General features: G+C 32.7%; 1 protein-coding gene across 1 annotated transcript; it reads left to right on the forward strand.

Moving 5' to 3' along the window:
• The first annotated feature begins 13,258 nt into the window (after nt 1-13,258).
• LOC135129767 (UDP-glycosyltransferase UGT4-like) lies at nt 13,259-14,927 on the forward strand. The gene is made up of 4 exons (XM_064057017.1): nt 13,259-13,514; nt 13,800-14,768; nt 14,814-14,884; nt 14,916-14,927. The coding sequence occupies exons 1-4, from the start codon at nt 13,259-13,261 to the stop codon at nt 14,925-14,927; spliced, it is 1,308 nt and encodes a 435-aa protein (XP_063913087.1).
• Nucleotides 14,928-19,026: the final 4,099 nt, after the last annotated feature.

Genomic DNA, 19,026 nt, shown 5'->3' on the forward strand with positions numbered 1-19,026 from the left:
CCGTATACGTGAGTAAATTGTTTCGTTATTTTATTGATTATAAAAAATCAATATTCAAAACGACCCAATTCATTTTCCCGAAAATTTGGGAATACAATAATTTTATTCTTAGTATTACACTACATCTATCCCAACTGATATACGTGTCCTTGCAAAAATGTTGATGACGTCATCGCAATTTTTTTTAAATTCCCACTACAAAAATGTAATGGGAAAAAAACACAATAGCCATGCAGTCGTCAAGTTTCCGACAGCGAGGGAAGTACTGTCTAAACTCTTTAGACCAATTTTTTAGTATAAGTATAACACATGTAAATGGCATATGACACAAAAATACAAAAAATAAAATGTGTAATAAAATTCTAAACAGTTTGTCATTAATTTTTAAATTCTCTAAATTTAAACTGTCATTTTTTTCTTTTAAACAATAAATTTAGTCTTCTTTCTGCGGCAATAAATTTTAGTAGTACTTTTATTTATAAATTAATCACCGAAATGGAGGCGGGTGGGTGGGCGGGGTATATAATTTGTTAGAAACTAGGGTGTAAAAATGCTAATGGTAACTTTTTTGTTGTATTATTTGTTATAAGATCTATTTCTTATTTCTTAAAAAAAAATGAGAGGGCGGTTGGGAGGGCGGGGCTAAGTTTAACTTTTTCCTCGAGAGTCCTTTACAGGCAAGCAATAGGCCCGCCCACCCACCCTCTCTTCCTTCGGGTGACCACTCTTAATACTGTTAATTTTTGACACTATTATTGTCTTATTACAATCTTCAGCAAATTTGTTAAACCGTAGATGGAGAAAACAGACGTTTTGATATTTTTCTACTATAAATTATTCGATCTACACTTGATATTTCAAGGGTTTTTTCTTCATTTATAGTGATAGTGATGTTTTATTGCCCATATTACATATAGGTATAACATACGTAAATCGCATGTCACATAAAAATACAAAAAATACAATGTGTAACAAGGAAAATATAAAGTGCAAGTGTAAATAATCTAAATAAACCAAAATTTTAGACAATTTTTTATAAATTTTTGAATTCTCTAAATTTAAACAGTTAATTTGTTCTTTTAAACAATAAATTTCGCCTTTTTTTGCTGCAATAAATTTTTGTACTACTTTTTTTTATAAAATCAGTCACCGAAATGGAGGAGGGTGGGTGGGCGGTGTTTATAATATGTTCTTCTGCACAGTGGGAGTGGAAGTAACTGACATAAACTAAGCTGCAAAAAAAACGATAATCGTAACTTTTTTGTTGTACTATTCGTTACATCTAAGAGTTATTTCTTATTTCATAAAAAAAATGAGAGGACGGGTGGGTGGGCGGCGCAAATTTAACTTTTTCCTGGAGAGTATTTTACAGGCAAGCAGTAGGCCCGCCCACCCACCCCCTCTTCCTTCTGGTGACCACTCTTAATTCTGTTAATTTTTGACAATGTTATTGTCTTATTGGAATCTTCGACAAATTGTTAAACCGTGGGTAAGAATAAAGGACATTTTGTTATTTTTTTTTTATAAATTATTCGATCTCCACCTGATATTTCAAGGTTTTTTTCTTCGTTTATAGTGACAGTGATGTTTTATTCCCTGTATTACATATAGGTACAACATACGTAAACGGCATGTCACATAAAAATACAAAAACAGAATGTGTAACAAAGAAAATATAAAACACAAATGTAAATAATCTTAATCAACCAAAATTTTGAACAGTTTGTCATTAATTTTTAAACTCTCTAAGTTTAAGCTGTTAATTTTTTCTAATAACCATCAAATTTCGTCTTGTTTATTCTCTAATAAATTTTGGTAGAGAAATCAATCACGGGAATGTAGGAGGGTGGGTGGGCGGAGTTTATAATATGTTCTTCTGCAGAATGGGAGTGGAACTAACTGACAGAAACTAGGTTATAAAAAAACGATAATCGTAACTTTTTTGTTGTACTATTTTTGATAAGATTTATTCCTTATTTCATTAAAAAAATTGAGAAGACGGGTGGGTGGGCGGGGCTAAGTTTAACTTCTTCCTGGAGAGTATTTTACAGGTAAGGAGTAGGCCCGCCCACCCACCCCCTCTTTCTTCTGGTGACCAGTCTTAATACTGTTAATTTTTGACACTATTATTGTCTTATTACAATCTTCAGCAAATTTGTTAAACCGTAGATGGAGAAAACAGACGTTTTGTTATTTTTCTACTATAAATTATTCGATCTACACTTGATATTTCAAGGGTTTTTTCTTCGTTTATAGTGATAGTGATGTTTTATTCCCCATATTACATATAGGTACAACATACGTAAATCGCATGTCACATAAAAATACAAAAAATACAATGTGTAACAAGGAAAATATAAAGTGCAAGTGTAAATAATCTAAATAAACCAAAATTTTGGACAGTTTTTTATCAATTTTTGAATTTTCTAAATTTAAACAGTTAATGTTTTCTTTTAAACAATAAATTTCGCTTTTTTTTGCTGCAATAAATTTTTGTACCACTTTTTTTTATAAAATTAGTCACGGAAACGGAGGAGGGTGGGTGGGCGGGGTTTATAATATGTTCTTCTGCACAATGGGAGTGGAAGTACCTGACGGAAACTAAGCTGCAAAAAAAAAAACGATAATCGTAACTTTTTTGTTGTACAATTTGTTACATCTAAGAGTTATTTCTTATTTCATAAAAAAATTGAGAGGACGGTTGGGGGGCGGCGCAAATTTAACTTTTTCCTGGAGAGTATTTTACAGGCAAGCAATAGGCCCGCCCACCCACCCCCTCTTGCTTCGGGTGACCACTTTTAATACTTTTAATTATTGACAATATTATTGCCTTATTAGAATCTTCGACAAATCTGTTAAACCGTGGGAAAGAATAAAGGATATTTTGTTATTTTTTTTTTATAAATTATTCGATCTCCATCCGATATTTCAATGGTTTTTTCTTCGTTGATAGTAACAGCGATGTTTTATTCCCTATATTACATATAGGTACAACATACGTAAACGGCATGTCACATAAAAATACAAAAAACAGAATGTGTAACAAAGAAAATATAAAACACAAATGTAAATAATCTTAATCAACCAAAATTTTGGACAGTTTGTCATTAATTTTTAAACTTTCTAAGTTTAAGCTGTTAATTTTTTCTAATAAACATCAAATGTCGTATTGTTTCTTCTCTAATTAATTTTGGTAGAACTTTTTTTTATGAAATCAATCACGGGATTGGAGGAGGGTGGGTGGGCGGAGTTTATAATATGTTCTTCTGCAGAATGGGAGTGGAACTAACTGACAGAAACTAGGTTATAAAAAAACGATAATCGTAACTTTTTTGTTGTACTATTTTTGATAAGATTTATTCCTTATTTCATTAAAAAAATTGAGAGGACAGGTGGGTGGGCGGGGCTAAGTTTAACTTTTTCCTGGAGAGAGTTTTACAGGCAAGCAGTAGGCCCGCCCACCCACCCCCTCTTCCTTCTGGTGACCACTCTTAATACTGTTAAATTTTGACAATATTATTGTCTTATTAGAATCTTCGGCAAATCTGTTAAACGGTGGGTAAGGAAAAAGGACATGTTGTTTTTTTAATAAATTATTCAATCTCCACACGATTTTTCAAGGGTTTTTTCTTCGTTTATTGTAACAGCGATATTTTATTCCCCATATTACATATGGGTACAACATACGTCACTTAAAAATACAAAAAACAGAATGTGTAACAAGGAAAATATAAAACGCAAATGTAAATAATCTAAATCAACCAAAATTTTGGACAATTTGTCATTAATTTTTAAAATCTCTGAATTTACTGTGTTAATTTTTTCTTTTAAACAATACATTTCGTCTTCTTTCTGACGCAATAAATTTTAGTAATAGTACTTGTTTTTATAAAATTAATCACCGAAATAGAGATGGGTGGGTGGGCGGGGCTAAGTTTAGCTTTTTCCTAGAGAGTCTTTTACAGGATAGAAGTAGGCCCGCCCACCCACCCCCTCGTCCTTCTGGTGACCAGTTTTAAAACTGTTAATTATTGACAATACTATTTTCTTAACAGAATCTTCGGTAAATCAGTTAAACCGTTAGTGAGAAAATATACATTTTCTTATTCTTCTTCTATAATATTTAATCTACACCTCATACTTCAAGGGTTTTTTCTTCGTTTATAGTGATAGTTATAATGACGTTTTATTCCCCATATTACATATAGGTACAACATACGTAAATGGCATGTCATAAAAAAAAATACAAAAAACAAAATATGTGAGAAGGACAATATAAAATACAAGTCTAAACAATTAATTTTTTCTTTTAAACAATATATTTCGTCTTCTTTCGGCTGCAATAAATTTTAGTAATAGTACCTTTTTTATAAAATTAACGAAATGGAGGCGGGTGGGTGGGCGGGGCTTATAATACGTTCTTCTGCAGAGTAGGAGTGGTAAGTAACTGATAGAAACTAGACTGTCAAAAAAACTCTAATCGTAACTTTTTTGTTGTACTATTTGATACAATATTTATTTTTTATTTCGTAAAAAAAAAATAGAGGACGGGTGGGTGGGCTGAGTTAAGTTTAAGTTTTACCTAGAGAGTATTTTACAGGCATGCAGTAAAATGTTAAAATATTAAAACGTTAATAAAATTGTTCTTCTTGTGATATCATTTTATTTTGTTATTTCAGTTTTACTATAATTTTTAATATTCAAGGTATGTAAGTCACACCCGTTGCAAATTTATGTCACACCCGTGACACTATTTAAAATGATGCAGTGTAAAATTGCATGGGTTATTCCAAGTACTTAATTTATGACCAAAAACTGTTACCAAGTTTTCGTTAGTTTGTGTATTGAAGGAAAAGCAAAAATGGTTTTGAAATTCGCAGAAATAATAAAATACAGTTGAATCAAACCCAGCACACAAAGCTAATAAAAGTGTTAGCATGAGCATATTTTATATTAAGGTTTTTTTTTTTTAGAAACTAATATTATCTCGGATGATTAAGACTTTAAACTTTTGATTTTCAACATTCTCATATTCGTGCAACTTATTTCATTTTTAATTCACTCAGGCTATAGATCAGTATCTTCCGCAGCCTAAGCGAGCATTTTCAACATTACTGTTGTCTAATAATGGTTAAAAAATTTCAGTTATATCATGTTATATCTAAACACCAAATGCTTGAGAGATTTAAGCTAATAATTAAATCGAAATCACAAGAAAAGTGAAGGTTTCGTGTTAATGAGTTTGTAAATGTCTTCTAGAGATCCTATCAGCTTCATGTAATTGGCCACTAAGACTTTTCTTGAAAATAACCCACTGTCAAAATTTCACGCTATAAAACGTGCTGGAAGCAAAAGACCTGCATTATTCCCCGCAATTTCAGACCCAATCTAAATATCACTGAAAATAAGCACTTCTAATAAATTCCCCATAAGCCACCTTGCGCAAACATCTCCTCTCAAACCCAAACATTAATTACCAATCATCCGAGCCATCATCAAACAACGAATCCTCAAACCGCGACTAATGATCAAACCCGATTTTAGCAATTCCATTCGAGTCATAAAATATTTACATGTTCACGGTACGGAGATGATGGCCATTCGAATTTAATGGCTAATTCTCATCCGTCAAGAAACTGGAAGATTTAATTACGCGTTTACGTCATCGGAGTGCGGTGAGTCGTTGAGGCATTTTTCTAAACGACAAAATCTCGAGTATCGAAGATTGCAGTCAAGGAAAGTGAAAGCGTTTTGAGGAAAAATGCCTCCGATTTACAAATAAGCGTGACTTATTATCCGGCCATCTCACAGTGGAGTACAATTATGGGAGCACCGATACCGCAGACTTGATGGTATCTTGTTAGGACAAATTGTCGACGTTATGAAAACGGGCTCGGATGGGTGATGGTACGTTCAGACATGGGCGACAGGTTTCCGTTTATGGGTACCCGAAAAGCGCGGTTTCGGCAAGGTTTGAGTGTGTCATGCTCAAATATTGCGCGAACTTTCGGTTTCAATTAGCGATGGCACAGGGAGGCCAAGGGAAAAATTCCGCGCCTGATTATGTCAACACGGATATATTTACTTATATTATTGGTTATTAATTGAAAGTACGACCTGACATTTATTTAAATGGTTATTATACACATTTTCGAAATATTCGGTTTTAAAGTCAAATTTTTTGAAAATTCCAAATTTTGATGCGCGATTCTGGAAAAACGGGTCGGAAGTGACTGCTGCGGCCCGAAATCTGCAAGAAAATGCGTTTAGTTAAGTTTCAAAATGTTCGAAAATTTGTATTTTGGAAAATTTTATTTTTGAACAAGTTGTCTGAAAATTCTCAAAAAATTCGGGGATTTCGACGTACTAATCTCAAAAATGTAGCGTCATGGTGCAACATTTTCGAAATATTCGGTGTGAAATTTATTGCAGCAGAAAGAAGATGAAATTTATTGTTTAATAGAAAAAATTAACTGTTTGAATTGAGAGAATTTAAAAATTAATGACAAACTGTCCAAAATTTTGGTTGATTTTTTTTCCCGAGTTTTCAGTTTTTCGATTGGCAATTTTTCGTTTTGATTTTTTGTTTTCTTTATTTTTTCAGTTTTAATTTTTTCAAATTTTCTTTTTTTCATTTTTCTTGTTTCATCAGTTTTAAATCTTGCAATTTTTCGAGTTAAAATTTCACGAGTTTTCAATTTTCAATGTTCCGATTTTACAGTTATTGTGTTTATTCAGTTTCAATTTTTTCAATTGTTCGTTCAATATTTTGATTTGAACTTTTTTAATTCTTCATTTTTGTTTGGTTTCTTAATTTTACGATGTGGATTTTCTCGAGTTTTCTTTTTTAAATTTTTTGGTTTTTAGATTTTCCAATTTTTGATGTTTCAGTTTTTAGATTTTGTAATTTTTCGATTTGCAATTTCAAGAGTTCTAAATTTTTAATATTTCTATTTTCAGGTTTTTGCAGTTTTTCACTTCAATTTTTTTATTTACACTTTATCGTTTCTGTTTTTTATTTTCTTTATTTTTGCAAAAAAGTAACCTGTATAAAGTAAAAACCTGTAGCGTACTTAACACTGTCACAGATTTTTTGATTTGAATTTTCCAATCCTTCAATTTTTTTTTTGTTTCTTCTGTTTTCGATTTCCTGCTTTTAAATTCTGCCATTTTTCGGTTTGAATTTTCCGAGTTTTCAGTTTTCCTATTTGCAATTTTTCGTTTCGGTTTAATAAAAAAAAAGAAAACAAATTTTTTAGGATTTTTTTATAATTTTTCATTTTTTCAATTTTAATTTTTCCAGTTTTTCGCTTCTTTAAGTTTTCGTTTCGGATTTTTATTTTCTTTATTTTTCCAATTTTCCTATTTTTCAAAGTGTCGACTTTATAATTTTTGATTTTCAAAGAAAGGTAAAAGAAAATCAAAACAATTTCAAAAAATATAAAAAATTCAAAAAAATTCAATGAAAATCCGAAAAATTTAAAAAAATCATAGCATTAAAAAGATTATTAAAAATTAAAAAAATCTAAAAAATCCAAAAATTTCAAAATATAAAAAACACAAAAATCAAAAATTCTCAAGTAGATTAAAAAGAGGCCAAAAAATCCAAAAATTCCAATTATTCCAAAAACATCTAAAAATTACATAAAGTTCAAAAATTTAAGGCAATTCAAAAAATCCAAAAAATTCCAGAAACTCCAAAAAATCCAAGAAAATCCCAAATTCGTTTTCGGTATTCGTTTATAAACTGAAAACTTTGAAAAAATTAAAAATTGGAAAGTCGAGGAAATGAAACATTAAAAATTTGAAAAATTATAAAATTTAAATAAACTTCGAAAAAATTCAAGAAATCCAAAAAATGCAATAATTCCTAAAAATCCGAAAATTAAAAAAATTAAAAATCCAAAAATTCAGAAAACCCCAATAAAATAAAAACAATTACATTACAAAAAGTACAAAAAATATAAAAAAAATCAATAATTTAAAAAAAAACCAAAAATACCAAAATATCAAAAAAACAACACAAAAAGCCAAAAATTCTAAAAATTGCAATGGAAAATCCAAAAAACCTAAAACAAATCCTAAAAAGGCAAACATTCCATACATTCCAAAAAGATCCAATAAATTAAAAAAAAATCTAATATATCTACAAATTCCAAAACATCCAAAAATGACAAAATGTCCGGAAAAAATCAAACAATTCAAAAAATTCGAATGAAAATCCAAAAAATCCAAAAACTTGAAAAAATCCAAAAATTCCAAGGATATTAAAAAAAAACAAAAAATTCGCAAATTCTAAAAATTCCGAACATCCAAAAAAAAAAAATAGAAAATAAAAAAGTTAAATATTTCGAACATTCGGAAAATTCTAAGAGTGCGAAAATTTTCAAAAATTGAAAGAACCCAAAAAGATCCAAAAATTAAGAAAAGAAGTCCGCTAAAAAACAAAAAATCCAAAAATTCCAATGGAAATTAAAAAAATCCAAGAGAAACCAAAAATTCTAAAAATTCAAGAATTGAGAAAACGAAAACTTATGAAACTGAAACATTGAAAACTCTTTATTTTTTCATTTTAATTTTTTCAGTTTTTCGCTTCTTTAATTTTTCGTTTCGGATTTTTATTTTCTTTATCTTCTTAATTTTTCTATTTTTCAAAATTCCGCCTTTATAATTTTTCATTTTCAAAAGGTCAAAAAAATTCAAAAATGTTTCAAAAAATCCAAAAACTTCAAAAAAATCCAATGAAAATCCGAAAAATTAAAAAGTTGAAAATCAAAAATTCTAAAAATTCCAGTGGGATTCCAAAAAACACAAAAAAATCCCAATATTCCATAAACTTCAAAAAACCCAGAAATTACAAAAATTCTCAAGCAGATTAAAAAGAATCCAAAAAATCCAAAAATTCCAATTATTCCAAAAACACGTAAAAATTACATAAAATTCAAAAATTTGAGGCAATCCAAAAAAATCCAAACATTTAAAAAATTCCAATAAAAATCCAAACAAAAAATCCAAAAATTTCAGAAACTCCAAAAATCCAAGAAAAACCTAACATTTTTCGGTTTATCTTTTTTTTTTATTATTTTTAAGTCACTCTTTTACTTTTTCAATTTTTCAATTATTCGTTTATAAAATGAAAAGTCGAGGAAACGAACATTAAAAATTTGAATAATTATAAAATTATTATCTAAATCTAAAAAATCTACAAGTTCCAAAAAATCCAAAAATGACAAAATATCCGAAAAACTACAAAAAATCAAAAAATTCACAAAAATTCGAATAGGAATCCAAAAAATCCAAAAAGTTAAGAAAGTCCAAAGGTACAATTCCAAGCAGATAAAAATATTCAAAAATTCCAAGGATATTAAAAAAAAACAAAAAATTCACAAATTCTAAAAATTCAAAATTATCCAAAAAAATAAAAAATCAAAAAATTCAAGAAACACCAAAAAAAGTAGGAAATAAAAAAAATAAATTTTTCCTAATTCAAGAGTTTTCAATTTTTAAATTTTGCTGTGTTTCGAATTGAGTTTCTAGAGTTTTCAATTTTTAATTTTGCACTTTTTCGTTTTTTTCCATTTTCTCTATTTTTTTTGCAGTTATTTGATCTTTCAATGTTCTGATTTTATAATATTTTGATTTTCGAAGTGCTATTTTTCAATTTTTCATTGTTCTTGTTTCTTCAGTTTTTGGATTTTGTAATTTTTTATTGAAAATTGTTCAAGTTTTTAATTTTTAATTTTTCAATTTTGAGATTCTTTAACTTTCCCTTTTTTCAAGTTACTGGTTTGCAATTTTTCGTTTCTGTTTTTTATTTGTTTTATTTTTACTATTTTTCTATTTTTCAATATTTTCGATTTCATAATTTGTTTATTTTTTCAATTTCAATTTTTTCAACTTTTAGTTTTTCTTTGTTACAATTTTAGATTTAATAGTTTCCCGAATAATAAATAAATTATACTCCTAATTTTTACCAGTTTAGAATTTTTCCATTTTTCAATTATTCGATAAACGTAAATTTTTTTAATCGATTTTTATATTTTTCCCGAAAATCTGGACGTGTAGCGTAGAAACTCAACTCGGATTCATACACCACACCATTATTTTATAAAAACAAAAACATGGAAATGATACCATCAAATTAATAATATGTTCTGCGCAAAAGAAATGATTTCATGGTGTTGAAAGCCAACTACGTACTTACACACGAACACGAATAAGAAATTAATGTTCCATCTATCACTGTGCACGACCTTTAAGGCACCCACTTTTCTTACTCTAACAATAATTAATGGATTATGGAAACAATAAACTTGAAATAATACCATTTGGAAACAACTAATATCGTTCGATAGTTTAGTAGTTGACTTAAAAACCCTATAAATTAGACAGGATTTATAGTATCTGATAGTAATTTTCATGTTCGTGGCGCATAAACAACAACATTCATCGAATTAAGTGCTTGCTGTCCGTCAAAAACGAGTATACAATAAAAAATATGTTTGGAGCGGGCATTGGAATATTTATTTGCCGCTTATTTATAGACAGATAATAGACAGCATTGGCTAGATATTAATCAATTTACAATGTTAAAAAACAAAGACATTATTGTTATTTTGTGTTAGAATAATTTTCAATTATGACATTTCAATGAAATAAAAATTATCTAAACTGTTAAATACAAGCCAGTTTTTTGCAACGAGTGATTAAAAAAAAAGTTAAGTTATATATTTTTCTGTATAGTGACTTTTTTGTTGTGTTATTTGTTATAAGATTTATTTTTTATTTCAGAAGAAAAAAAATGAGGGAACGGGTGGGTGGGCGGGGCTATGTTTATTTTTTCACTAGAGAGTCTTATAGGCAAGCAACAGCCCCACCCACCCACCCTCTGTTTTCTTGAAGGTATGTGATTTGCCAAAATCAGTCGTATCTTAACAAGTACTAGCCCTGCCTACTCTCTCTTTTCTCATTCTAGCGACTAATTTTATGTCTGTATAAGATCCACCTTTCATTCAGAGCAGATAAAACTAATCACCGAAATGGAGATGGGTGGGTGGGCGGGGTTAGTTATATGTTCTTCTGTAAACTGGGAAAGTAATGAATTCTAAGAGAGAACAGGGAAAAGAGAAAGTGGGGGTGGGGCATAGAAGTCAAGTTGAAGGGCACATAGAGAAGAATAGATATGGAGAGCAAGGCACAAAAAGATAGAGTAAGTAGCACAAAAAAAGAAGTAATAAGAGAAGAAACAAAAAGAAGGGAAAAGAACAAGTAAAAGCGGAAAAGATGGCAAGAAAAAGGGGAAAGGGAAGGAGAAAGAGAGATAAAATGTAGAGAAAACAAGGCAGAAAGAGAAAATAATAGGGCAAAGAGAGAGAAAGAAAGATGGAGAAAAACAGTGAAAAAAGAAAACAAAAGGAAAAATAACGAACAAACGTGGAAAAGACGAGAGAAATAGAGAAAGTCGAGAGAATGTAAATAGAAAAGAGAAGAAAGAGTGTGAAAGAGCTAGCCAGAAAATATAGAGAGGTGGGAAAACTAGAGAAGAGGTGGGGGATGGGAGAGAAATTGACAAAACTGTACATAGAGAATGGTGGAGAGGTATACAATGAAAGGGGTGGAAAGAAGGAGTAAGTAGGGGCAAGAGAAGAGTAGAAGGAGCAGAAACAAAGAGAACGAAAAAGCCAGGAAATGGGAATAGAAAGAAAAAAAAAGGGGGAAGTGAGGAGTAACAAGAAGATAACGAAGAACTGGTAAAGATAGTGGAAAGGAGAATGGACGAAAGCGGAAAGAAAGAGGACGGAAAACGGAAGTAACAGAGATTGGGCAGGGAGAAAAAAAGAACAGTGAATAAGAGAACAAAAGAAAAGACGAGACAAAGAGAGAGGTGAAGAAAAGAGAAAGCTGGGGGAGTATAGAGGGACAAATGAGGAAGAAAATAGTGAGAGAAGAGGGGAAAAAGTGGGGAGACAAATTGAGAGAACGCCACATATGCAAGCGTAACGACTTATAAAGAGAGGGTTAAAGTAGGGAGAAGAGACGAATAACAGGGGGAGAAACAAGGAGAAGGGAAAAGAACCTCAAAAGCGAGAACAGATGGGAGGAAGATAGGTAAAGAGACGAGAAGAAGAGCGAGAGATGAAAGCTACAAAAGAAGGAACAGAATGAGCAAATAAGAATGAGGCAGGGAGGACTAATAGGAGGAAACGCAAGAAGTATTGGCAAAGAGAGCGAAGGAATTAAAAAAAGGGGAAAACAGCAGTAGGTAACAGGGAAAAACAGAACGGACACGAGAGAAGTGGATAAGAAAAGAGTGAAAAGAGAACAAAAGAGAAAAGACGAAAATAGGGGATGAAAAGAGAGAAAGCCGGGGAAGAAGGAAAGAGGAGCAAATGTGGGAAAGAAAGCCAGAAAATATAGATAGAAAAAATTGAGACAACGGCACACAGTGAGGTATAGAGAGAAGGGATAGAAAGAGAGTAAATAAGGGGAAGAGAGAAGTAAAAAGAAGTATTGGCAAAGAGAGAGAAGGAAAGAAAAGAACGAAAAATTAGAGAAAAAGAGACGAATCAGAAAAATCGGAAAAGAGGAGTAACGGGGGAAAAGCACAACGGGCTCGAGAAAAGTGGACAAGAAAAGAGTGAAAAAAGAACAAAAAGAGAAAGAATCGAAAATCGTGATCCGAGACCACAAAGACCTTACATTTTTGATCAACTTTTTCAAAATCTCAAAATTTCTAATCGTAACTTTTTTTGTTCTACTATTATTGTTACAATATATTTCAAAAGAAAAATTAATGGGAGAGCGGATGGGTGGGCGGGGCCAATTTTAACTTTTTTCTAGAGTTTTTTATAGCCAAGCACCACCTTCACCCATTTCACTCCAGTTACTACTCTTAATATTGTTCAGTCTTATCGTTGCAAGTACTAGCCCCACCCACCCGCCCTCGTTTTTTTTTAAAGATATGTGACTTGCCAAAGCCAGTCTTATCCTAATTTTATTTCTGCATAAGATCCACTTTTTATTCAGAGCAGATAAAATTATATACCGAAATGTAGGCGGGTGGGTGGGCGGGGTTAGTTATTTGTTCTTCTGTAGAGTGGGACTGGTGACTTTTGTTTTGTTATATGTTATAAGAATTATTTCTTATTTCAGAAGAAAAAAAATTACAGAACGGGTGAGTGGGTGGAGCTAAGTTTAGCCTTTTCCTAGAGAGTCTTATAGACTTACGTAAATATAATCTGCATCTGAATCGAGAAAAATGGATCCAGAAGTTGATTGTAAGAATTCTCCAAACACCAACATTCTGATTCAATCAATAGAAAACACACTAAATCAAGAGCTCATTCAAGAGAAAGAAATTAGATCAACAGAAGAACATATCATACCGGCAACAATTTTAGATACCGTGAAAGAATTCAGGAAATTCGTGATATTTTGGACTACAAGCCAAGTACTGGACTGGAAAAGGTCATTTGGTGGTCGGAATTCGTTGTTGCCACAGTTGATTTTTCTTGGTACGACTATTTATTAGTGGAAGTTGTTTTATACTTAGTAACAAATTAAAATTCAAAAATTCAAAATTATGTGTCAGCTACCGGATAAGAATTTCCTCATAGGTAATTAAACTCAAACTATATGCGCACTTTCCAATGTACTTACTACTCATACAATTATGCACTAGTTTTTACACAGCCACCATTAAAACAACCTCCTTGTTTCTACAAAAACCCAAAAAGTGATGTATTTTTTCTTGTTGATCCTTCCACTTGTCCCCTGTGCCCATAGTGCTAGAATTTTAGGAGTGTCCTTGTTTCCCACATACAGCCACCAAAAAGTCTTCCATCCCATATGGTACGAACTATCCTTACGAGGCCACGAAGTCACCGTCTGTACTACATTCCCCTTAAACGACCCAAACCTAACCAACCTAACCGAAATTGACATAAGCTTCCAGCACGACAACACACAACACGCACCCCCAGATTTTTTGTCCAAAGAAATCAACATGTTTCAAGATTTCCACAACATTGTTAATTACTTCGACTTCATAGCCGAGACTGCACTCAACCACCCACGATTCAAAAACTTCCTAGAGACTCGTGCCGAAAATTTTGACCTTATTATCCTGGAATGCTTTTACCCAGTTCTGTATGGCCTATCCCGGAAATTTCAAGCCCCCACAGTTTGTGTATCGTCTTTTGGAGCTCTAACGGTTTTTCAAGACGTGGTGGGTAATCCAAGCCACCCCACTTTGTATAGAGAATTTTTCGTAACTTTGCACCACCTAGATCTTGACTTGTGGCACAAAAGCGAGTTGTTTTTATTGAATTTGTGGTCACGATTTTGGTACGAGTTTGTGGTACTAGCACGTGGTGCAGTACTAGCAAAGTCGGTGTTTGGGTACGACATAGGAGACACTCTAGACGGGAAAAAAAGTGTGAAGTTGTTGCTCCTTAATGTTAATCGAGTGGTGTATGATCCTAGACCAAATGTGCCAGCGGTACTAGAATTGGGACTAATGGGACTTAAATCCAAAGAAACTTTGACAGAAGATCTACAAACATTTCTAGATGAGGCTAAAAGTGGTGTGGTCTACTTTAGTTTAGGCACGATGGTCCACCTTGAAGGTTCTTTAATAGGTCGAACGATTCTAGAAGGCTTAGCTCGAGTACCATACAAAGTGATCATTAAATGGAACTGTAGCTCTTTGATTCATAATTATACCAACATTCTATGTAGGGAGTGGCTACCTCAAATACAAATTCTAGGTGAGCAAACACCAAAACCTCTCTTTACTTAATCAGGATTTGTAGAACACCCAAATTTGAAGGTGTTTGTGACTCAAGGAGGTCTACAGTCTTTGGAAGAGTCTATATCTGCAGGGGTACCACTCGTAGCGCTACCATTCCTGGCAGACCAACCAATGAACGTCTACAAACTCGTCAAACAACGAATTGGAAAAGCACTGAATCCAGTGACCGTAACTCCAGACGAACTGAAAGATTGTGTTGTCGAAGTTGCAGAAAACCAAACGTAATTTTCTTTAAATACGTGTTTGGAGTTTAGAGACAGTTAAATTTTGCAGATATAGAGACAGAGTTGTGGAAATTCGGGAAATTTTACTCGACAAGGCTATAGTTTCAACGGAGAAAGCTATTTGGTGGACGGAATACATCATTCGTCATAAAGGAGCTCCACATTTGAGGAGTCTCGTTGTCGATATTTCGTGGTTCTCTTACGTTTTGGGAGACGTAATAGGAGTTTTTGTTGCAGGACTAGTGTTTACTGTTCTATGTTTCTACGGTCTGCTTCAAATTATATAATTATAATTATTGTTGTGTCTTGGATATATGATATGTTATTGAAGCGCTGATAAATCATGACTCATTTAAACGTTTTGTTTACACGGTTGCCATGGAAATCGTGCGTTTAGTTGCTGTATTTGTCTGATATCGGGTCCTGTGACCATTAGCAGTAACTTAGTTGCGGGCTTTCATTTTTATTCTGCGCGAGTGAAATATTGTTTAATTTTAAATAAAAATAATGAATTCAGGTGAATATTAAATAAAAAAATCGTCCTCTGTGTTACGCGGGAAAATTTTAGTGAAAAAAACGACAGACTTTCACAGATATTTTAATAGACGTAACAAGTATGGTACATTTTTGTGGATGTGTGGTTGTGAATAAAATAATAAATTGTTTTGTTTTGTGTGTCTACTCAGTAATGATTTAAAACCAAAGGTATGTGGACACACTACTTTTATTGAATGTATTTTTGTATTTACTTTCTTCACACAATTTTGTTCGTGTTTTTGTTAATTGTTAATAACAGCCTGTTTTATGTCTTCAGATTTAACTTATCAATCAAAATGTGTCCCCTCAGTTCAAAAAGGTCAGGAGCCGCCATTGGAAGTATATTATGTCTAGTTTTTGCAGTAGTTTGTAAGAATTTCGGGGACCCCTTGTGTTTTGTTTTTGAAGTAGTTTTAAGTATTTCGGGGACCTCTTGTGTCTGGTTTTCGAAGTGGGTTCAAAGAATCTCGGGCATCTCTTGTGTCTAGTTTTTGAAGTAGTTTGAAAGAATCTCGGGAAACTTTTGTTTTTTGTTTTTGAAGTAGTTTGAAGGAATCTCGGGAACCTATTGTGTCTGGTTTTTGAAATAGTTTTAAGTATCTTGGGGACCCCATGTGTTTTGTTTTCGAAGTGGGTTCAAAGAATCTCAGCTGCCACCTGTGTCTAGTCTTTGAAGTAGTTTGAAAGAGTCTCGGAGATCTTTTGTGTCTGCTTTTTGAAATGATTTGAAGGAATCTCTGGGATCCCCTGAGTTTTGTTTTCGAAGTAGGTTGAAAGAATCTCGGGAACCTCTTGTGTCTGGTTTTTGAAGTAGTGTTAAGTATCTCGGGGACCTCTTGTGTCGTGTTTTTGAAATAGTTTTAAATATCTCGGTGAACAATTTTGTTTTGTTTTGTTTTTGAAGTACTATGAAAGAATCTCGGCTGCCACTTGTTCTGATTTCTTGTGTTTGCTTTTTGAAGTGATTTGATGGAATGTCGGAGACAGTTTGTGTTTTGTTTTTGAAGTAGTTTTAAGTATTACGGTGACTCCTTGTGATTTGTTTGCGAAGTAGATTCAAAGAATCTCGGGCACCTCTTGTGTCTAGTTTTTGCAGTAGTTTGAAAGAATCTCGGGGACCTTTTGTTTTTTGTTTTTGAAGTAGTTTGAAAGACTCTCAGGAAGCTATTAGGAAGCTATTGTGTCTGGTTTTTGAAATAGTTTTAAGTATCTCGAGGACCCCTTGTATTTCGTTTCTGAAGTAGTTTGAAAGAATCTCGGGGTTCCCTTGTGTCCAGTTTTTGAAGTAGTTTGAAAGAGTTTCGGAAATCTCTTGTGTCTGCTTTTTGAAGTGATTTGAATAAATCTCGGGCATCCCTTGTGTTTTGTTTTTGAAGTTGTTGTAAATGTCTCTGGGATCCCTTGAGTTTTGTTTTCGAAGTAGGTTGAAAGAATTACGGGAACCTCTTGTGTCTGGTTTTTGAAGTAGTTTTAAGTATATCGGGAACCTCTTGTGTCGTATTTTTGAAATAGTTTTAAGTATCTCGAAGACCCCTTGTGTTTTGTTTTTGAAGTAAGTTGAAATACCTCGGGGACCTCTTGTGTCTGGTTTCTGAAGTAGTTTTAAGTATCTGGAGGACCTTTTGTGTATGATGTTTGAAGTAGTTTTAAATATATCGAGGACCTCTTGTGTCTGATTTTTGAAGTAGTTTTAAGTATTTCGGCGACTATTTGTGCCTGGTTTTTGAAGTGGTTTTAAGTATGTCAGGAACATCTTGTGCCGCTATTTTTGAAATAGTTTTAAGTATCTCGAGTACCTTTGGTGTCTGGTTTTTGAAGTAATTTTAAGTATCTCGGGGACCTCTTGCGTCGTGTTTTTTAAATAGTATTAAGTATCTCGCGGTGTTTTCTTTTTGAAGTAGGTTGTGAAAATCCCAGGGGGGCCTTGTGTCTGGTTTTTAAAGTAATTTTAAGTGCTTCGATGACCTCTTCTCTCGTGTTTTTTTAATAGCATTAATTATCTCGGGGTGTTTTGTTTTTGTTTTTTTTAAGTATTTTGGGGACCTCTCGTGTTTATTTTATTTTTATCGTAGATTGAAAAAATCTCGAGTATCCTCTTTTTTTTTGTTTTTGAAGTTGTTTGAAGGAATCTCGTGGACCTCTAGTGTCTTGTTTTTGAAGTAGTTTTAAGTATCTCGGGGACCTCTAGTGTCTGGTTTTTGAAGTGGTTTTAAGTATCTCGGGGACGTCTTGAGTCTGGTTTTTGAAGTAGGTTTAAGTATCTCGGGGACCTCTTATGTCTGGTTTTTGAAGTAGTTTTAAGTATCTCTGGGACGTCTTTTATCTGTTTTTGAAATAGGTTTAAGTATCTCGGGGACCTCTTATGTCTAGTTTTTGAAGTAGTGTTAAGTATCTCGGGGAACTCTTGTGTTTAATTTTTGAAGTAGTTTGAAGGAATCTCGGGAACCTCTTGTGTCTGGTCTTTGAAGAAGTTTTAAGTATGTCGGGGCCATCTTGTGTCGTGTTTTTTAATTAGTTTTAAGTATCTCGGGGACCCCTTGTGTTTTTTTTGTTTCAAAGTAGGTTGAAAGAATCTCGAGCATCCCTTGTGTCTAGTGTTTGAAGTAGTTTGGAAGAATGTCGGGGACCTTTTGTGCCCTGTTTTTGAAGTAGTTTCAAGTATCTCGGGGATCCCTTCTGCTATGTTTCTGAAGTAGTTTGAAAGAATCTCGGCTACCCCTATGTCTAATTTTTGTACTAGTTATAAAGAATATCGGGTTTCTTGTGTCTTGTTTTTGAAGTAGTTTTAATTATCTCGGTTACGTCTTTTATCTGTTTTTGAAGTAGGTTTAAGTATCTCGGGGAACTCTTGTGTCTGGTTTTTGAAGTAGTGTTAAGTATCTCTGGGAACTCTTGTGTCAAATTTTTGAAGTTGTTTGAAGGAATCTCGGAGACCTCTTGTGGCTGGTCTTTGAAGAAGTTTTAAGTATCTCGGGGATCCCTTGTGCTATGTTTCTGAAGTAGTTTGAAAGAATCACGGCTACCCCTATGTCTAATTTTGTACTAGTTATAAAGAATCTCGGGTTTTTTTTGTGTCTTGTTTTTGAAGTAGTTTTAAGTATCTCTGGGACGTCTTTTATCTGTTTTTGAAATAGGTTTAAGTATCTCGGGGACCTCTTATGTCTAGTTTTTGAAGTAGTGTTAAGTATCTCGGGGAACTCTTGTGTTTAATTTTTGAAGTAGTTTGAAGGAATCTCGGGGACCTCTTGTGTCTGGTCTTTGAAGAAGTTTTAAGTATCTCGGGGACCCCTTGTGTTTTTTTTTTGTTTTAAAGTAGGTTGTAAGAATCTTGAGCACCCCTTGTGTCTAGTGTTTGAAGTAGTTTGAAAGAATCTCGGGGACCTCTTGTGTCTAGTTTTTAGAGTAGTTTGAAAAAATTTCGGGGACCTTTTGTGTCCTATTTTTGAAGTAATT

Source organism: Zophobas morio, unplaced genomic scaffold (genome assembly GCF_036711695.1).
Source record: "Zophobas morio isolate AGI-343-1 ecotype UQ-CSIRO unplaced genomic scaffold, CSIRO_AGI_Zmor_V1 ptg000016l, whole genome shotgun sequence".
Classification (NCBI taxonomy): domain Eukaryota; kingdom Metazoa; phylum Arthropoda; class Insecta; order Coleoptera; family Tenebrionidae; genus Zophobas; species Zophobas morio.

Bases quoted from the DNA above. Each gene is read 5' to 3' on its own strand.
- LOC135129767 (XM_064057017.1), top strand. From the start codon at position 13,259: ATGGATCCAGAAGTTGATTGTAAGAATTCTCCAAACACCAACATTCTG. The intron at 13,515-13,799 runs GTACGACTATTT...CTAGAATTTTAG, and splicing joins GCCACAGTTGATTTTTCTTG to GAGTGTCCTTGTTTCCCACA. The intron at 14,769-14,813 runs GTGAGCAAACAC...CAGGATTTGTAG, and splicing joins ACCTCAAATACAAATTCTAG to AACACCCAAATTTGAAGGTG.